Source organism: Quercus suber, unplaced genomic scaffold (genome assembly GCF_002906115.3).
Source record: "Quercus suber isolate HL8 unplaced genomic scaffold, Cork oak 2.0 scaffold_694, whole genome shotgun sequence".
Classification (NCBI taxonomy): Eukaryota; Viridiplantae; Streptophyta; class Magnoliopsida; order Fagales; family Fagaceae; genus Quercus; species Quercus suber.
The window spans coordinates 165,320-186,098 of NW_027070135.1; the positions used below are offsets into that span (position 1 = coordinate 165,320).

General features: G+C 33.4%; 2 protein-coding genes across 3 annotated transcripts in view; one reads left to right on the plus strand and one right to left on the minus strand.

Moving 5' to 3' along the window:
• LOC112015805 (glutathione S-transferase L1) overlaps positions 1 to 2,336 on the plus strand; it is a gene marked incomplete in the record, with an annotated part of 9,730 nt that extends 7,394 nt beyond the window's left edge. The window contains 6 exon segments of the mRNA XM_065766245.1: positions 42 to 131; positions 211 to 310; positions 390 to 466; positions 705 to 812; positions 1,794 to 1,873; positions 1,990 to 2,336. Coding sequence (XP_065622317.1) covers positions 42 to 131; positions 211 to 310; positions 390 to 466; positions 705 to 812; positions 1,794 to 1,873; positions 1,990 to 2,050 — 516 coding nt within the window.
• Positions 2,337 to 6,079: 3,743 nt separating this feature from the next.
• Positions 6,080 to 10,044, minus strand: LOC112015815 (CDP-diacylglycerol--glycerol-3-phosphate 3-phosphatidyltransferase 2). Of its 2 annotated transcripts, none has more exons than XM_024048256.2 (7): positions 9,266 to 10,036; positions 8,516 to 8,613; positions 8,346 to 8,396; positions 8,105 to 8,218; positions 7,106 to 7,162; positions 6,914 to 6,999; positions 6,080 to 6,765 (listed from the first exon to the last, which is right to left on the minus strand). In XM_024048256.2, the coding sequence occupies exons 1-7, from the start codon at positions 9,810 to 9,812 to the stop codon at positions 6,645 to 6,647; spliced, it is 1,074 nt and encodes a 357-aa protein (XP_023904024.2). In that variant the 5' UTR covers positions 9,813 to 10,036; the 3' UTR covers positions 6,080 to 6,644. The 2 variants fall into 2 exon arrangements, 1 of the variants encoding a protein (XP_023904024.2); XR_002883260.2 differs by having other exon boundaries at positions 6,572 to 6,765; positions 7,120 to 7,162; positions 9,266 to 10,044.
• Positions 10,045 to 20,779: the final 10,735 nt, after the last annotated feature.

Here is a 20,779-nt window from a genome sequence, read left to right on the forward strand (position 1 = left end):
CCTGCAGTTCTTTATGTGAATTTACTATGCAGGTGCCAACGTTGGAACACAATAACGAATTCAAGGGAGAGAGTCTTGATTTGATTAAATATATTGACAGTCACTTTGAAGGACCTTCTCTCTTCCCTCATGTAAGATTTGGAGATAAAACTCTATTACTTGTTTATCAGCACCGCCTTTTGAAAGAATTCGTTATAAATTGAACTGTAGGATCCAGAAAAGAAAGAATTTGCAGAAGAGTTGCTGTCCTACACTCACACGTTCAACAAAGCTGTGTTTTCTTCATTTGAAAGAGATGGGAATGAAGCAGGTGAGTTGACATCAGCAGCTGCATGTCCATTCTTATTCACAAATAACGTATGTAAATCTATAGAGGTGACTTGCATCAGGTGCTGCATTTGATTACATCGAAACAGCTCTTTCCAAATTTGAAGATGAACCATTTTTTCTTGGTCAGTTTAGTCTGGTAAGTGAAATTTGTTTTCATATGGCAAAAATATCTGCTTTCTGTCAGTTACTGGTATTGAGCCTCACTTTCATGAAGTGATGCAATGTTCTGCAATGCTACTATAATAGTGACAACCTAACAGGCTTCTGTAGGGTTTGCCCCATGTAAAGCTATCCAATTTTTGCAATGCAGGAAACAAGTTTGTTGCGTGTTATGAAAAAGCAACTCAGTTACAATTGATGTTTTTTTTTTTCAGGTGGATATAGCTTATACTCCATTTATTGAAAGATTTCAGCCCTTCTTATTGGATGTAAAGAAGTACGACATCATAGCAGGCAGGCCGAAACTGGCGGCTTGGATTAAGGTATGATAAAATTGCTACCACATCTCTCTCTGAGCCTATTTCATTTTTGTCTATTTAATTTTCTAGTTTTTTTTTAAAGCCTCTTAGCTGTTAAAAGCTTCAATAAATCTTGGGTGTTGACAGCAAAATGTGACAGTTATTAGCTCAATGGGTCATCTCCCATTTCACAAATTAGGACCTTTTAGAATTCTTAAGGGTAACCCCATCATGGAGTTTCTAAAATCTTATCCTTCAATCTTGAAATGAGTCAATTGAATTTGACCGCATCATCAATAATTCAAGTTAATTAGATGCCAAAATGGTGAGGGTCAACGTTTATTTAAATGTTAATAAAACAACAACAACGAAGCCTTAGTTCCAATTTTTTTTGAGGTTGGCTATGGATCCTCACCAAGATTAGTTGGGTCAGCCACATGTATTATTGTCCTTCATTCTATTCTATCTGAAGTCATAGCCACTGTTATTTCCTTAATTGACGTGTCCTTTTTAACTAATTCTACTTATGTATCAATAAAATTTTAGAAATACCATGGTTGAGGTATCTTAAGAATTCCTAAAGATCATTATTCCTCCCGCCACCTTATTTGAGGTCAAAATCCAAAGATGTTTTTTGGGCTCAGTTAACAGAAAGAAAGAAATATTCCGTAAACCTTTATGCACATTATACAGGTTGACATAGTCCTATTACGTATTTATTGTATTAAATGGGATAAGAAAAATATAAATCTCATATTGTCTGACATATGCATGTGTAAAGTTAAATTTGTTCTGCTCTTCAATGTCTGAAATCAAAATTGTGTTACACTGTGATAGTTTTGGAGGACAGAGTTAACTTACATATCACCTATCTCCTTCTTCTGTAATAATTAATGGAATGGATGATGAGGTTGTTGCTTCAAGACTTACTATAGATGCGTTTGTAACCAAAAAAAAAAAAAAAAGCTTTGACTTACATGTCACCTTTTATCAAATATTGTGTAGGAGATGGACAAAAATGATGCTTACAAACAAACTAGACGTGAACCAAAGGAGCTTGTTGAATTTACAAGAAACGCTTCTCGGTATGTCCTCCTTCCTTTCCACAGTACAAGCAGTTAAATTCTCTAAAAACTGTTGCGTACAATATGACTTGATGAAAGGCTGCTAATGACTTGTTTCTGAACTTTTACTGGTGCAGACACTTCTCTGAAACCAGTCTCTCAAATTACAGCATTCTATTAACTCTCCACACGTTTTAGAAATGGCATTGAGCTCCTCTTCCCTCTATACTTTTGTTTGATTTGGTATTAAAGAATTTTTATTTTTATTAATTTTCTTTGATGTTTTAGGGTTTCAACATGAATGTAATGTACTTCTTGTATTTCATTTTCAGAGATGTATTGTTCTGATAGCTTAATTTTGTGTTTTTTTTTCCACTTTGAGTGGGAAGGTTGTAGCAAGAATCAAACAATCAAACCCAACTCATTATGGTTTTAAACTTTGTTGAAATTAATTGACATCTAGTGGTTATGTTATTAACGAGAATGATGAAAGGTCTACATTAAAAAAATAAACAATAAGAAGTTCAAAGATAGAGACAACTTTGAACATTTTTAAATATCATGAAGTAAAATCAAAATTATTCAGACATAGAGAATGTACTATGTATTTTCAAAATTACATCCTTGTTGGACCAGACCAATCAAGAGGCTGAAAGGTGAAGTTCAACTGTACCTTAAGTATGAGTTCCTGAAGAGGGCCTATATGTTTGTCAATATTGATGCATGAAAGCCAACATAGAGCTAGCAATTTCACACGTCAGCGTATGGGCAGTTCCTAATAAACTTCACCAAAATCAGCTCAAACAGCCAATTAAGCTCATAACCAAGTTTTATGGACCATCCAAAAGCAAAAAATATTACACACAGATACCTTGTTGATGTAGATGTAATGAGCCATCAAGGCTGTGTTGGACTAGAAAGGCATTCACTTTGTTTGGATGAGTAAGGTGGGGTGTAGAATTTTCCTTATTTTTTATTTGTCCCGCCATATTTTCTCTCTCTCTCTCTCTCTCTCTCTCTCTCTCTCTCTCTCTCTCTCTCTCTCTCTCTCTCTCTCTCTCTCTCTCTCTCTCTCCAGAAATACTTTAAAGTGAAAATAGGAACTAAAAACCATTTCCGTGGTCAAAGGGAAAATAGGAAATGAATTTTTGGAAAATTATATTTTCCATAACTGCCAAACACGCGGAAAATGTGGAAAATGATTTCCTGAAATTGTTTACCACTAATTCAAACGTAGCCTAAGAGGAGTAAATAGTTTTAAACTCATTAGATAAACTTTAAGGACCAATAGAATATTTTGGCCAATAATTTTTTCCAAATTTGGAAGGATCAGACACCCTTGTCCATTTGTAAGTCCATTACTGAGGTCCACGAGCTATGTTGAAGGGTTTTGTCAACTTTGGGGCTCAATCCCTTAGTGGCTCCACTATTGGTATTAATAATTATTATTACTAGTTGCAGAGTCACATAATGGTTGATGATTTTTCTTTTTTGGTTTAGTGAAAAATAAAAATGAAAATAGTAGATAAAGCTTATAAGTGTAAGTCTCAAACCCATCTTAAAATAATATGATTATTTTCTAACAAATTATACTTGATATAATATATTAGATTTTCTAAATTAAGATATTTATATTTGTTATTTGAAAGTGTTTTAAAGTTTGTAAGTTTTTTTTTTTTTTAAAGGAAATATAATACATTTTACATTCAATTATTATATAAAGCGAGCTATTTTGTAAATAATGTAGAGTGCGGTTGGAATTTGTTTTTAGTACTCCTTACAAATAATTCATCCTCTACACGACTTATATGTCTTGAAAAGTACGCAAATTTAGGTAAATTTATCACTTGTATTAGAAAAAATAATAATAATAAAAGACTTTAATAAAATAAGAAAAATGTAGTTTATCAAGAACTTACCAACATTATGCTAAGAATGTGACATAATTGTTAATAAAACAGCTCCTTTTTTTACACAAATCTATCCTTCAAAGCATACTCGAAGTTGACCAAGTAGACCAAAATGGACCAAATGAACTAAAATGAACCGAAATGGACCAAATGAACTAAAGTTAACCGAATGGACCAAAGTAACCAAAATAAACTGCATAGGACCGAAATAGACCGAATGGACTGAATTGGACCGATATAACCAAAATGCTAAATCGAAATGCTTTGCTTCAACATTTAGATGTATGTTAAATATAGATATATATTTTATGTCTTTGTTTTTGTTTTTGTTTATATTTGATAAATACTAAATAGATGTTAGTTTTTTATTTAAAAAATATATATACTTAAACTATATGTTAGATTTTTATTTTTTAAAAAAAATTTATACATAAATTTTAGTATATTTCTCTTTTTTTGAATGGTGAAAAAAATAGTAATAATCTTCATAGTTTGACCCTAAAATTGATATCCAGGTTATGTTCATGAACTGTGATACTACAATCTATCCATATATAGAGCTAACCTTTTTTTTTTCTTTTTCTTTTTGGAGTTCAACAAGATATATCGCATCTTCATGTCAATTACATATCCTCTTTCATTTTTTGTAGGACTAAAACACAATCAAACAATCTTTACCTCCCCCTAAAATTAGCGAAACAGAACTATTTCTGTACACGCACTGTAAAGTAAAATAGCAATGATATTTAGAAGCCAATTTTAATGGATGATGAAATTTTCATATTAATATTGGTTGAGTTTTGGTTACCTCTCTTGCTGGATATAGTTACCTACAAGTTAGCTAGGCATATACAATATATTTCATAAATGGTTGTATAAATGGAAGAAACCCCCTCGTTTATCCAACACCAAATGGATTTAGATGCATCTGTTTAAGCATTTTAATGAAAATTGATTCAACTTTTTTTTAATTATAAATAAAAATACTCACATTATAATTAGTAAGAATTTAATTAATTATTTTTTCTGCTTTATGTAGTTATAAAAGAAATCAATTGAATTAGAGTTTATTGGGAGTTTCAATAAGTAATAATAAGGTTAATGAATTGGTTGCATCATTGTTTTGATTTAGTGCAAATTCTACATCTCCAAATCAAGAAGCATGAAGCCATGGAGTCATAAAAGGCCAACCTCCGGCCAATAAATTGATATGAGCCATCATAAAAGGCCAAATCCTTTTACACTGCTTCCCCCATCAGCCCTCTAAGCTCTTACCCATGACAGAAATCAAGAACCATATCACCCATATGCCACCAACCCGAAACCACCACAAGCCACCCCAATCGACCACCTACTGATCCAATCGAAAAAACCTAAAATGACCATATGGCAAGACTGATGAGAGAGAGACCAAAAAAGAGGAAGGAAAGAGAGGAGAAATGGTTGGGACCACATGGGACAACATTGGCAAAAGCCATCACCGGCAATGCTGATTGCAAACAAAGCAATGAAGAAGGCGAGGCATGCCACGATGAGATGCAAAAGATAGAGATGAGATGAATGAGGGATAATCAATCAAAGTTAATTTGAATGTTTTCATTTATGCTAATCGTGTTACTAGAATCTAAGCCGATCAACCTTGACTTGTCTATTGAGAATCTTTAGTTAACCCCAAAATTTTGGAATTAAAGCTTCTTGTTGTATTACTAGAAACTTAGTCATTAAATTAAAACACATGCCGTTTTTTTGTTGGTTGGGAGACCACTAAATACTGCTAATGTGTTCCTTCCGATGCACAAAATAATTTCTACTAATTCAATAACCTAAATAATTTATACCAATTCAATAACCTTATGTTTCGTTATTGAAACTCCCATTAAACCAGTAACTGGAATTATTGTGTGCTATGCCATCTAAATAGAAGCCATGAGATAGTGTTTAGAGCTCTATATATGCTTTTGACTCTGGTGTAGATAGCAAAAATTTGAGGTTTTGTCCATCCAAAAAGCTTGATGGTGATTAAATAACAAAAACATAAATTCAGGCTTCTAGAGGTTTTTTTTTTTTTTTTTTTTGGGTGAGGGGGCAGGCTTGTACAGTTGATCTACAAAAAGAAACTTATCAAATCTTTGCCAAGTCTAACTTCACTGTAACATAGGTAAGATTATTCTAGGGACCTGCCTTATATTCACAATGAACTATGGAAAGTACAATAAACTACAATGTACCTAATAATCTTAAGTATCATATAACTGCATCCTATGAAAACTAAACCTTGCAACAGTTGAACCAGTAAAGGGCATTTATAAAAGAGGGGTAAAAAAAAAAATTAAACCAGTAGTATTTTTCTTTAACTGTTTGTAATTCTTGTTTTACATTTACTGAATAAAAAATAAGAACAAACTTTCTTCAACACTAAAATAGCAATGAACCATATTACTACTAAATCCTCCAACCCTAGCCTCAAAGATCATGCATCGTCCAAGTCTGTTAAAAGTTAAAACAAACATTGGCTCCAACCAAAAGTATGAAGACTTACGATGGGGAAAATTTTATAGAACTTCTACTTCCCACTATTACTCCAGTAGGATAAGCGAACATGGCAATTTTTAGATTTGAAAGACACTGGGAAGTAGGGACAGCTATAAAACAAAGTAATAATACTAACCCCTCCAGAACAATTCAACTGAAATTCACTATAAATGGCAGGAACTTTTCGAAAAACATATGTGCCCTTCACCCACTTATTTGAAGAACATTGCTCGAATGAATGAAGATAATCGTCAAATGGGTTGCATGCCACGAGTGCTGTTCCCACATCTAAATAAACCCTTGATGGGTAGTATAAATATAAGTAAATACCATGCAGCTAGCTAGCAACACTACCTCAACAATACTCTCCAAATCTTTCTCATGTACACAACTAATGACCACAATGCAAGTCCAGCTGAGATGTAAAGCAAAACTACTCCAGAAGCTACTAGAATCCCTGGCCCTCCAAGACTGCACAATGAGGGGATAAAAGAAAATAAGAAACACAGTCAGATACTTAGAATAATATCCACAAAGTTTCTTTCAAGGACTATCTCTTTCGTCTTGATTAAGCTAGAATAAAATAACCCATTAGGGCAGGAATATGAGACAAATGAACCTGCTATCTCTGGTAGCCAAAAGGATGGTTAGTGCAGTCATCTGTGTGGCTGTTTTCCACTTCCCCAAGCTATTTACAGCAACAGCCTGAAGATATTTATTGCTCTCATAATGTATTTCCAGCTAAAAGCTCTAATTTTTTTAAGAAAACAGATGTGGTAGTCAGTCAAAGTGTACAGATAGAAAAACAAACCTCTAAAAGCTTACTATTTTGAGAAGCAGCCCATTCTCTAACAGCAGACATGGTTATCTATAAAAAGGTTTCAAAACAATTTGTCAGATGTCTGCTGTCAACTAAAAGATAACGGATCAAACAAGATACAATTATAACTTTCAGAAAAAAAAGGAAAAGGAAAGGTGTGCAGCAGATGTAATTATAGAAATCCCATAAGCAACTATGACTGCAACATCATATGAGCCCAAAGTTAACACAAATACATACGTGCATAGCGTGCAGAGATGAACAAACAAAAGATCATATTCAACCTAAGTAACAAGAATTCTTTTGATATCCTAAGACTTCCACTGTTGATGATTCAACAAAGCATTGCACACAGAACTAATGACAAAGGGATGATATATGCATGTGTGTGTGTAGGTTGTATCCAGCGTACAAAACTCTCACTTCTGCGAGGTCTGAGAGAGGTGATTGGTAGACAGCCCTAACCAACCCCCTGCCCCCTTTTTTTTGGAGAGGCTGATCAAGGATAAACGTATGGAATGTAAAGCACATGGGTTACTTGGTTTGCCCACCATGGCTCCACCAACGGTCAAAAAAGGTCAACAAAGCCTATCAAAATGATGAAGGTGGCTCACATTAATTATTCTAACAAACCACCAAAGAGGTAGCAAACAAAATCCGTAAAGAAAGTGCACCATATTGGCCTAAATGCAGGACCATAAAGTCATGAAGGTGGAGGAGATGTTAATGTATCGTATATTTCACCCAAAATAATGTTAGTTTTTCTCCTAACTTTTTCTTTCTAAAAATAAAATAAAATCCCATTGGCAGCTCATTTGCGACAACACTCCTTTTCTGTACACAGGTTGATTAGAGCTGCAACTCCTTCTGTCTAGTCCCAAGAGCCTCCATTGTCAACCAACCCCCAAAACCCACCTTACATATGTAACTTCATTATTTATGGAGAATGAGTTATAAAAAAAAAAAAAAACCGCTAATAAAATACATTACCTCCCTACCAATTATGGCAATTGAGGGTGCAGTCAGAAACCATGAAACTTGTTCAAACATGGCGACTTCCAAGGGTCTGCTACACAATAAGACCAATGTGGCAGCAACCATAAGCTGCATTCAGTAGGCATGACAATCAAATAAGAACTCAAATGTTTCTCCCCAGTCTATCAAAGCACTTTTTATTGTATCAACTAACTAAAAGCAAAAGAAACATAAAAATTTAGCTAAAATACCATACCTTATCAGCTACCGGATCTAGAAATGCACCAAATGCAGACCCTAGCCTCATCTGAAATGTATTTAAGAATTTACCCCTTATAAAATGTCACAGAAATATTAAAATTTTCAAAAAATATGTGTTACAAAATCTGCTACCCTACAGTTGGAAAGACAAAAGTACTAGCATACCTTCCGAGCAAGATAGCCATCAAGCCAATCTGTAACTGCAGCGGCAACGAAAATACTTGTCGTAGCAGTTGTTCCCCACCAACTATCAACGTAGAAAGCTGACGAGTCACAACAGATATGAGAATGTTAGTCTCATCAAATGCAGGCTTCCACACAATGACCACTAAAATATACAATCAATTCAATAACCCTCTGCAACTCCAAATTTAGCAGAGCAGCACAAAGCAGCTCAGACCACCAGTGTACCACCAGCATAACAAGCTCTAAATTTAGTAAATTGTAGAAGCATAACTAATTTCAATCAAGCAAATCAACTAGCCCACTTACCTCGTACACATGAATCACACAAACAAAAATCTGAAATTCAAAGGTCTACTGGATTAAATGATCTAAATTAATTCAACCCACAACCTAACCAAAGATGAGCCAAATTCAAATGCACAAAAATCCCACCATATAAAAGTTCACAAAACGAAGATCATACGATCCAAAACTTAGCTCTAAAAGACACATAATTGATCTCAAAAACATTATCGTAAATCAAAATGCAATCCATACTTGTTACCATCTCAAAACACCAAACTTTTCCACACAGATCAAATCCAAAAATACCAAAAGTTCCGAACTTTTTTTCAATCTAACTCCGATCGGATCATTTAAGCCCAACACAACACAACCCCATTTCTCGAAAACAGCTTCAATTTCAAAAGCAAACACTTTTCCACAACAAAAATGGAAAAATGCACATACTGCTTATAAGAAGTGGCACAGCGGCGACACGACCGAGCGTTAAGACAGTAGGCAACGTGAGTAACTTCGAAGTATGATGCTGCTGCTGTGGTTGTTGTTGTTGTAACAAATCGTTGTTGTCTTTGTTCTCTGCACCCATGTCTACGGCGAGACCCGACCCGGAAGAGCCAGACCCAGATTCGGATCCAGAGCTAGAGAATACCCTTCCTCCTTTGCGTTCGGAGCTAAAAGAAAAAGGAAAGGAGTACTTGTTGTGAAGACCACGAAACCCTATGGTTTTAGGAGGGTTATTAACGTGCGCCGAAGGAATGTGGGGTGCGCACGGTACTATCCTCCACTCACCACGTTTATAAATAACAACAGGTGGAACTCGACTATAGAGGGTTATGAAAGGTTTGGTCTTGGGTTTTGGTTTTATAACTAGTTTGGTGGCTGTGCCGGCGGTGGTGGTGGTGGCGGCCACCCACCGGTGGCCGTGGCCGTGACCGTGACCGTGGCTGTGGGTGTAAATAGAAGCTGCTGTCATGGGCAGTTTGAGGCGTGACATGGCTGGCTTGCAAGTTAGAACAACTTCTAACTTTTTTATTGCGAGGTTATTTTGAATTGAATGGAACCGTATTTTATCGTATCTAGTTCTAAACTGAGGTTGGGTTTTTTTGAGTTCAGGATTCTGCGAATTTTGAGTCTGAGAATAGAGAATTTGGGTCCTGAATTGTCGGGAATTGAGGATATATTTTTTTTGTTCTATAATTATACTAATGGAATAGTCGCTGGACTCCTTTGTTTTTTTTCACCAGAATTTGAAGCTCTTCGCCGCCTGGGGGGTGGGTTTGACCGTGTGAGTTGTCGGAATTTTTTTTTGAATTTATTATTAATTTTGAAATATTTTAGTTAGTTGGCTAATTCGCAAAACTATTTAACAAATTAGCATGAAACTCAAGTTTAACGTAAAACTCGAGTTTTAGGATCCGTTTGAATACAATTGGAAATTGAAAAACACTGTAGTAAAATAATTTTTAAATGTGTAAATAGTATCGTGGAACTTATTTTTAATGAAAAAGTTGCTAAAAAGTGAAATTTGTAGGTCCGTAAATAGTACACACCGTGCATTTTTCATAGGAAAAGTCAAAAATTTTAGCTCAAAAAAAAAAAGAACAGAAACGCAAAACGTGTGTCTGGGAAGCGCAAACGCACTTCCCAAACGCACACCTAATGTGAGGGGGAAGAAAAATTTCAGGCCAAAATTGGGAACTAACATAGTTTTCCAAACAATATAATTAGTAAGCACTATTACAAAACTATATTTTTTACTAACATCTCGAGTCTAAAAGACTCGATTTTGAGCTTATAAATCGAGTCTCAAAGACTCGATTTCAATGTTCTAATTTAGCATTTGTTCCACGTGGTGTCCACCTGAAAATCAAGTCTCTAAGACTTGATTTATAAGCTGACCCTTAAAATGTTTTAAGCTCGCATCTTCAGCCTTCATCTGTTTTAAGCCAACATCTCTCTCTCTCTCTCTCTCTCTCTCTCTCTCTCTCTCTCTCTCTCTCTCTCTCTCTCTTAATGAAGCCTTCATGACTGATCGGCCTCGATGACAGTGGATTCCTCTCAAGTTCCAATATGACTTTTAGGGTCATGGGCTTTTGGACCTGGTCGACAACAACTCCTGATGAGTTCGACCCCGTCCCACGTATCTGTCACGTAATCCTCGCCGTCTACGAATTGGACCTCCGAAACCCGCAGTGGGAGCCCTCGGGCTTGTACAAGCTCAACCCGGATTGGGTCATCAAGCGCGTCACCTATGAGCAAACCTAGGGCCACATGTCACCGTACCTGATCTACCACGGGCTTTTGAAGTCAGCGGTATGGCTGTTGAATGATGGGTTTTGGGGTTTTTATTTTTTTAATCTGGATTTTAGGTGGTAGTTGGGGGTGGATTTGGTTGGATTTATGTTGAATTGTTGGATTAATGCTCAAATTTATGGGTTGATAATGGCTGGTCTGTGCTTGTATTTAATGGTGGCTAATCTGTGTTTGTGTTTTGTACTCCAACACTTGTGAAAGTCTTTTCAGGGTGAACGGTTTACAGATACAAATCGAGTCTCTAAGACTCGATTTCTAGGTAGACACCACGTGGAATCGAGCCAGCTCAGATCTGATCTAAACATAAAACTGAGTCTCTGAGACTCGGTTTATAGGTCCAAAATCGAGTCTTTGAGACTCGAGATGTTAGTAAAATATATACTTTTGACACTGTGCCTACAAACTATATAGTTGGGAAAATGGGCTTAATTCCCAATTTTGGCCAAAAATTCCCTGTGAAACTCGAGTTCTTTCATTGAGTTCACCTAGGTTTCTTCATTATGGGTTTCTTCTTTTTCTTAGAGTTTTTTTTTCTTCTTCTTCTTCATTCTATTCTTCTTCTACTAGGCTTCTTCTTCATTTTGGGACCCATTTATTTGAGGCCCTTGTTGTTTGATTTTCAATCGATGTGGGCAACAACTAGACAATCCCAGGTTGTATCAGTCCACAACTTCATCGTTAAGGTTAGGTTTTTTTTTTTTTTTCATGTGGGTTTGTGATGTTATGGGTTTCTTCTTCTTTGCTCTACTGGGTTTCTTCTTCTTTGTTATGCTGGGTTTCCTTCTTCGTTCTTCTTCTCCTCTCTATGGAACTTAAGTCTTACAAACTCAATTTCCACATGACTTTTTTCTTCCACATCGGATTTGAACTCGAGTTTGAAGGACTCGATTTTCATCACTAATCTCGACCCTTCAACGCTCGAGATGCTAGTTTGTTAAAATGTTTCTAAAACATGCCAACTAAAAAAATAGTTGCTAACAATAATGCTACTCTGCAAATTACCCAGAGTTGTCGTAATACTAACCTGCTTTGTTAACGTCATGTTTTTGACATGTTTGTATCCATTTGGGATCCGCTTATTATGCTTAAAAAAAACTTTAAAAAAAATTGCTAAAAATATCATAAATAAAGGTAAACATTAACTGTAATAATACAGTGGAACTCATAAATAGTATTAAAAAGTGCAATAAGACCTATAAACAGTAGCAAAAATAAGCTGAGTAGTAAAACAAGTTGGTAAAAATAATTTTTGCCAAGCGCACACTTAATGCGACTGTCTCTCGACGTTAAAAACAACACTCTTGTAACGGAGTTCAACTAAGCAGTTGTGTAGTCTTGACTTTAGCTTGGAGTAGTTCTAGGATTACACACTATTTCGTAATTTTTTTTATCAAAATTCTTATGTGGTAGACTATGAATGATTGTCTATCAATTACACATGAACCCACTATTTTTGCTCTACCACTCACACTTTTCCACGTTACAGTTGTGGACAAAAAGTTGTGAGATAAGTTGTGGTTCTAGTTTTCTAGTAAACTAATAGACCTAAGTCTAAGTTTGAGAAGAGACTATAAGTTGACTCTTGTCCTTGTTTTATATGATACGGTTTGTATCCAGTGCATTAGTATACTACCATCCTAACCGTAGTAGACAAATGTTTGTAACCTGTTTTATGTAATGTTTGCACGTCCCATATTATTACTATTTTTTTAAAGCCATATATTAATTTATTTCAAATAACTTAACTTTCAATTTTTATTTTTCTTAAAATAAGTTACTTCTAACTTTTTGTCTCACTTATACAAATAATTTATCGAAAATAAGCAATTTTCAAACGAACACTAGTGTCCAAAAGTTTAAGCTCTTGTGATATAGTAATATAGATCCTAATACAATAACCCACTCAAACTTGAAGAAAAAATTAGGTATAGGTAGGGATTTTTGGATTTAAAAAAAGAAAAAGAAAAAATAGTCAACATCTATCCAACATGTTTGCATTAGGGTAGACTGGGCGCAAGTCACTTGAATTCACAGTCGACTCTTTTCCACTCAACTTATTTTCCAGGTCTAGATAAAGCAATTTAACTAGAAAAGTTGTTTAACATTTCGAATGTTGAATAAATTACAATAAGTAGAGCTTTGAAGTGTTGTATATATAGGTATATACAAGGATCGATCAAAAAGAGCATTTGATTGATCGAAAGAACCTCTCGATCGATCAAAACTTGAAAGCTGAATTTTCTGCAAATTTTTTGGTGACTCTTCGGAAAGGTTGAAGAGGTTATTAGCCTTATGAACGGTTTTATGAAACATTTTAACTCTTTATACATGCCTTTTGATGAAATATAACCCTATAGGTATAAATAGAGGCTTATGTTCACTTGAAGACTAACTAACTCTACAAAATAGTAAGTTAGAGAAAAACACAAGAAATCATGTGGTTATTCTCCAGAATTGCTATATGTAGAACTTAACATTTTAGTTGTATCTTGGAGAAAAATTTGCAATAATCCTTTAGCAACAATAGTGTGGGGGGCAAATATTGTCTAAGAAAAACGATACTGTTCCTTCAAGTTATCTATTTTATGTTTATCTTTTGTGTTAACCTTGTTATTCCATTATTACTTTGTATAATATCCCCAACATGAAGTTCTTAATTCCCATCCCCCCACTCTCCTCCTTCTCCTCCTCCTCCCACCAAAAAAAAAAAGAAAAAGAAAAAAAAAAGGGAGCTATAAAGCTCTCAAAAGCACTTTTTGGCACTACAAAACACACCCCTAACAGTTAGAATATCCTCATAGTTAAAAGAGTACTGTGTCACTTCAAAATTGGCGAGTTGACTATGACTGACCATTTACTCTATCAAGTATTAGAAGAATGGAGTGTGTGTGTCTTTGTATTAGAACTTTTTTTTCCTCTCCTTTGTGTGTGTGTGTTTATTTATGAGGAAAAAAAAAAAAGAGAGAGAAAAAAGAGAAGTATTAGAAGAATGTCAATGCAACCCATATATATGAATTTATTAAAATCTAGTGATTCTGAACCTAATTTTTCTTTAATGACATTTTTTTAGACTTTAGTTTTATTAGGATCATATTTATGATGAGGTTCATTTTGGATTTAGAATTATACGAATTGTTTTTTCATCAGAGGCTATAGGTCTTTTTTTTTTTTTTTGGGTAGGGAATTGGGGTAATTTTTTTTCCTTGTATTATACTACATTACTACTAGAGTGGGTTTTTATTTTTATTTGTAATATATAATTTGACAGTTACAATATAAGATGAGGAATTGAATTTTGGAATGTCTTAAAAACATAAGGATACTAAGATATATGGGTTTTGACTTTGTAATTGTTGGTCTAATTTTTGCACCAGTCTTTCAAGCTCTTCGCCTAGGGATATATAGCACCTTTGTGAACATCATGTTTTTGACTTGTTAATGTGGTTGTCTCTTGTCTAGATGAGTAATGTTAAGACTACAACTTTTGTCATAACTTGCTCGCATGGCAAGTCGTGAGTAGTGGAGTTGTAGATCCACTACTTTTACTCCGCCATTCACAACTTACTACACGAACAAGTTGTAATAAAAGTTGTGGTCCTAACATTTTCCTATCTGTACACTAGAAAATTTTATTGTAATGAAAGTAAAGTAGTCATTACCAAAAGGTTTTTTGTATCAATTGGGATACTTGCAAAGTCAATAGATTTATAGTTAGTTTATTTATTTTTTTAATGTTATGTCACTTAATAACTTCTTATTTAATTAATATATTAAAATTTTTATTTTGTAATCATATTTTATTTTATAGTCTTAACACACATAACGATATTTAAAATTTAAATATTATACGGATGAAAAACTATTGATCTCTAAATGTTTAAAAAATTTGCGAGCATAGAATGTTTAAAAAATGTAATCTAAGAGTGGATTTTTCAAAATACAAATGCAAAGATACAATGTGGTGTAGTGTTACTAAAGTTACACCATGTGCACGTGCATGTTTTAAAAAAGAAAACTAATAAAATATACTTGTTTGGGTATCTCGTGAATGAGAGGGTATCTTATGAGACCATATTCTCACATATAAGACATATATATGTGTGGATACCACGTGTTGTAGTGACAAGTCTCAAAAAACTATCTTATAAGATACATTTTCTTCATAGGCATGTGCGGGTTCCATTTGCTTGAGACGGTGACTTCATATGACCAGATTATAAGATCAATATATATATATATATATATATATTTTTTTTTTTTTGATAAACAGATCAATATTTTTTCCGTCTAAATAAATAGTTTCTTTCAATGGTCTTTTACATAAGACCAACAAAAGGTCCAATGTGGTCGCAATATTAAGCCGCATTCAGCAGAGACTAGCACGACAATAAAATGGCCCAAATTTTAGTGAAGATGAAAGCCTAATTTTTATTTTTATTTTTTTGTGGTGGCAATTTTATTGAAGATGAAAGCCCATTTCTTATCCGCTACTGGATCTAGAAATATGCACCCCAATGGCAGATAGTTTTTTTTTTGGGGCTGAATAGTAGTAATTCATCATTTGAAGTATTGTATTATATTTAAAATATTTAGAGCATTCACATCTGATCATCTAAAATTTTCTAAAATAGATCTACAGTGCAAATTTTACACATTTTGAGCAAAAAACTACCCACATTAGTGGGTGTAAAAATGTCTAAAATCAGTATATATTTCCATGAGTTACAGTACTCGTGTATATTTCTTCGGGTACTGTAGCTCGTGTATATATTATTTTACTAATTTCCGTTCACACCAATTTTTCTCTCTCTTTTCCGTGCACAACGACCTCAGCTCCTCATTTTCTTTTCCTCAGATGCACACAAACACATATCAAACATAGAAACACACCCACACACCACACAGACAAACCAAAAGAGAGATAGATCGGTGCTTGGTTCGTCGGTCGTCGGAGCTTGGTTCGTGGATCGGCCAATGAAGACGCGATTTGGGTCGTTGGGGCTTGGTTCTGGGTCGCCGGAGCTTGGTTTGTGGATCGGCCAGTGAAGACATGATCTGGGTCGCCGGGGCTTGGTTCTGGATCGCCGAAGCTTGGTTCGTGGATTGGCCGGTGAAGACGCGATCTGGGTTGTCGGGGCTTGGTTCTAGGTCGCCGGAGCTTGGTTCGTGGACCGGTCGGTGAAGAAAGGTTCTAGATCCGGTGAAGAACTTATTTGGGTTGGTAGTTTTTGAGAGAGAGAGAGAGAGAGAGAGAGAGAGGTGATCTAACTGTTAAGAAAAAATGAGAAAATGAGAAGAGAAGAGAGAGAGACTGTTAAGAAAAAATGAGAAGACAGAGAGAGAGGTGATCTGTTAAGAAAAAATGGGAGTGCGCGCGTATGTAGTGAGAGAAATAATAAAAATATTGAGAAGAGTGAATATTTTATTGAAATATCTTGTATAATAGACAAACTGATGTAGGTGTTTTATAAAAATAGGTATGTAAAATAGAAAAAGTAGGTTTTAGACTTGTAAAATGGAAAAAAAAAAATTTCACGGACTGATGTGGATGCTCTTAGACTTTTTTTTAGCCTTTTGAACTTTGTTCTTAATTACTTAACGCCTTAATGGTTAAGTAAAAAACGATTTTAAGCAAATACTATGATTTATTTACTTAAAGCCAACTTATTTACTTAACCATTTTCTACCTTATGTTTAAGTAAGTAAGTTATCCAAAACAAAATCAGTCAAACGCTTGCCAAGGGGCCTGTTTGGCTAGAAAGCTCAAACAACAGTTTTCAGTATTTAAATACTGAAAACTGTGGGCCAAAAAGATACATGTTTGATAAGAGAGTTTAACAAAGAGTGTTTGAGTCATAATCCTTAATTTAGAGTGTTAAAACACTGTATTTTAAGAGAACCTCAAGATGACTTTTTAGTTTTTAAGTAACAATTTTGACTAGCATTGTTGTAATTATTTTGAAAATTGCGTGACTCATATGGTATTAACTATACATAAAAAATATATTTTTCTTAAAAACACATATTCATTTGGTCACATCAAACACTCAATTGTATTTTTTTTCTTACTTTTGAAAATATATTATTAAAAACATGATACCAAACACATTGTTTACATTAAAAGTACTTTAAACAAATGATTTAACAACACTTTTTAAATTACAATTTTCACCATCATTTTTTAATCCATCATGTAAGCTCTATTAGCAATGGAGCGCCAGTATTCGGAGAAAAAGTAACAACTATACGGCTGTACCAACTTCCGCCCATGAGCAAAGAAGATAGCCATCAAGCCATTGTGAAACTACGATGGACGTAGTCACGTATAAGGTTGGTCGTGAATTCATAGATTCGAAGTCTCATCCAATGCGAGGCATTTCATGCCATGAAAAGTCATACAATTATGTCAATCTAATCAGCAAATGCGATTATGATTTATGCATTACGCAATCTTTTCAAACTCATAAATCCGAAACAGATTCGAAGTCTCATCCAATGCGAGGCATTTCATGCCATGAAAAGTCATACAATTATGTCAATCTAATCAGCAAATGCGATTATGATTTATGCATTACGCAATCTTTTCAAACTCATAAATCCGAAACAGTTCAATTGGGGCACATGATTAGCAAGCAACACAAAAGTCAAAAACAGCTCATTCGAATTGGGAAATGTGATTGCTTGATAAAAAAGGGGAATTTTTTTTTTTTAACGAAACAAAAAATAATAGAAAATGGTATTTTTTTTAATATTAAATGTGTTTTGTAATTGGCTTTACCCAACAAATACTATATATTATTGTTTAATAAGTTTTTTTCTTTTTACAAATAATTACAGTATGCTGCCATTAGTCAAATGACATAATAAATGTTATAAGTAATGTTCACAATTGTTTAAGATTATGATTGTGTATAATAAAAATAATATTTAATAGTGGCTTTATATAAAAGTGATATTATACTAATTATAATTAACAAGTTATGAATAAACGGTAAAAAATAATTGTTTGCTTAACATTATTGACATGGCACTATAATAAAGAGGAAAATGCTAACTTATAATTTTTGCCACAACTTACTTATGTGGCAAGTTGTAAGTGATGGAGAAAAAGTGACAGGTCCACAACTCTACAACTCATGACTTGTCATATAACTGATATAAGAAAGGTTGTGTTTGGCATTAGCTTAAAGTGTCAAATTTTTTTACTATTAAGCTTATTTTTGTTACTATTTATAAATCTCATAACTCATTGCATTTTTTTTTTACTATTTATGGGTTCACAGTACTATTTCAGCTGCTTTTTAGCTTTATTTATCATACTTTTAGTAAAAAGTTTTCAATTTCAGCTATATAAACTGTTGCCAAATAGACTCTAAGTTATGATAAAAATTGTGACAAAAATTTAATCATCCCATTACTCAAATAAAAGCCATAAAACATTATATCTGGAATTCAATCCATAAATTTGTAGTGCCATCCAATCAAACAATTGGCCTAATTTATTACAGAGCACGATAGTAGTCTTCTGCCGACAAAGAAAAAATAATTTATATAAAAAAAAAAAAAACACATACGCGTATTAATTTGTTTCTTAAATTTTTGAGAATAAGGTGATGAATTGTGATGGGTCTAAAATCATTTTCACATACATATAGATGGGTGACACCACTTTAATCATAATATATTATCTTAATAATTATGGAAAAATATTATAAATTTTATTTTATAACTATTGGTTTTTTAAAATATATTTTTTTAAAGAGTTTTAACTTAAACCGTAGATCTCTTATTTAATCATAAAAAACTTTATTAGTTGAGCTAATTATAATTCCCTTTCAAAATGACACTTATTTGTTTATATTGTATTCATAGCGTAAATCTATGTGTGTTTGATAGCTGCATCAAACACAGTTTAATTGTTTAGCATTTTTTTTTAAGAGAGTAATTGTTTAGCATATTGATCCATTCTTTTGATTTGTCCTTTTAAACACACATGCAAGGGTAGGGTCGATTGGTCGAAATGGTCAAGACAAAAAGGCTCAACCTTTTTAGCTCTATGTGTTATGGTGCTAATAATAACCATGGGCCAACTTGCTCGGCATGGGGTCCTACTCATTAGTCATTTCATGCGCTCCAAAGGCATAGAAAATAAAAAGAATCAAAGTTTAGGGGTTTGATTTTTTGTTTTTTGTTTTTGTTTTTTTTCTCCTCTAAGGCTAAATCCATTAGTCTGTCAATAATGCAAGACTCACTTCTTTTTATCCATATCCACCATTGGAATTTAATCAATTCGAGTTAGATTAGCTTTATTAGCCACACTTAAAAATTATCATTCTTTTTTTCTTCGATTTGTGTAGTGGGAGTGGGTGTGTTTATTACTTTCTAAATGGCTCCCACCAAAGAATTATCCACTCCTGAATGACAATGACAATGACAATACCATATCATATGTTTTGTGCTGCCTCATTATCATGCTATAAAACTAGAATGCAAAATGAGCTTTTAGACGTGGCGTGAGACTTGTATTCCATGTGTTTTTTTTTTGGGAAAGGGACTTGTATAAGTTGTATACCATGTTTAAACCTGAATTGTATTCCATAATTAAAACCTTTCGTAGTTTAGATTAAACAAGGCAATTTTAAACCATGTGCTTTTAAAAAAAAAAAATTTCTTTTTTAGGAAAAACAATTTAAAATTAAATTTGAGAGAAGATATCTTATGAGACGGTCTCATAAAATATTTTCTCACAACAAGTGGAACTCACATGTGTGAGACTCATCCGTATTATGAGAGGAAAGTCTCATGAGATTGTCACGTGGGTTCCACTTGTTGTGAGGAGAAGCACACCTCATAAGATCATCTCATAAAATATTTTTTATTTGCTTAGAGATACTTTTATCAAACTTATTGTTTAAGTCCAATAAATCAATGAACACAACCTGCCCCAAATGAGCAATAAAAGATGTTATATTTTGCGGTCATTTTTCTCCTTATGAGTAATAAAAGATGTTATATTTTGCTGTCATTTTTCTCCTTTTATTTTTAATAAAGAGTTTATATTTCAAGTTTCAACTCATTAAAATATGGAGAAATCCAATAAACCTATTTTTTTTTAATACTCTGTTCTTTCAATGAAAAATCTTGTGTAAATAGAATTTTTTTGTATTTTTCAATGTTTGATAACATTAGAAAAATAAGTTAAAGAAAAACTATCTTTGGTCAATATAAAAACTAAAAAAGTATGACTTATTTTTAGATATTATTTTCTACTAATTTTTTTTTTTGGAAAATAACTCTATCACACAGAAAGCTAAATAAGGAAAGTTAAGATATTATTTTTCAACTCATTTGAGGTTGCTAATAAACATTAGTCAAATAAGATAGTTTTATAGAAAATAATTTTTTAAAATAACTTATTTTCTTAAAACCGTAACCACTGAAACAAAACAATGTGTTAAAATAGAGTATGTCTAGTAAAAATAAGGTTTAAAAAGAGGTACATAAGTGGAATAAGTTTCTATATAAAAAAGAAAAAGAAAAAGTGAAATAGGGTAACTAAAAAAGAAGACATTATTTTTAACAAATTTTTGTTTTAAAAATGAGATTTGATGAACATTTTTTTTTTCCACTTCATTTTTCAACGAAACG

Coding starts and splice junctions, on each gene's coding strand:
- LOC112015815 (XM_024048256.2), bottom strand. CDS start 9,812: ATGTCACGCCTCAAACTGCCCATGACAGCAGCTTCTATTTACACCCAC. Junction 8,397..8,515: donor ATGGCTATCTTGCTCGGAAG/GTATGCTAGTAC, acceptor AATACATTTCAG/ATGAGGCTAGGGTCTGCATT. Junction 7,000..7,105: donor AAAATAGTAAGCTTTTAGAG/GTTTGTTTTTCT, acceptor AAATATCTTCAG/GCTGTTGCTGTAAATAGCTT.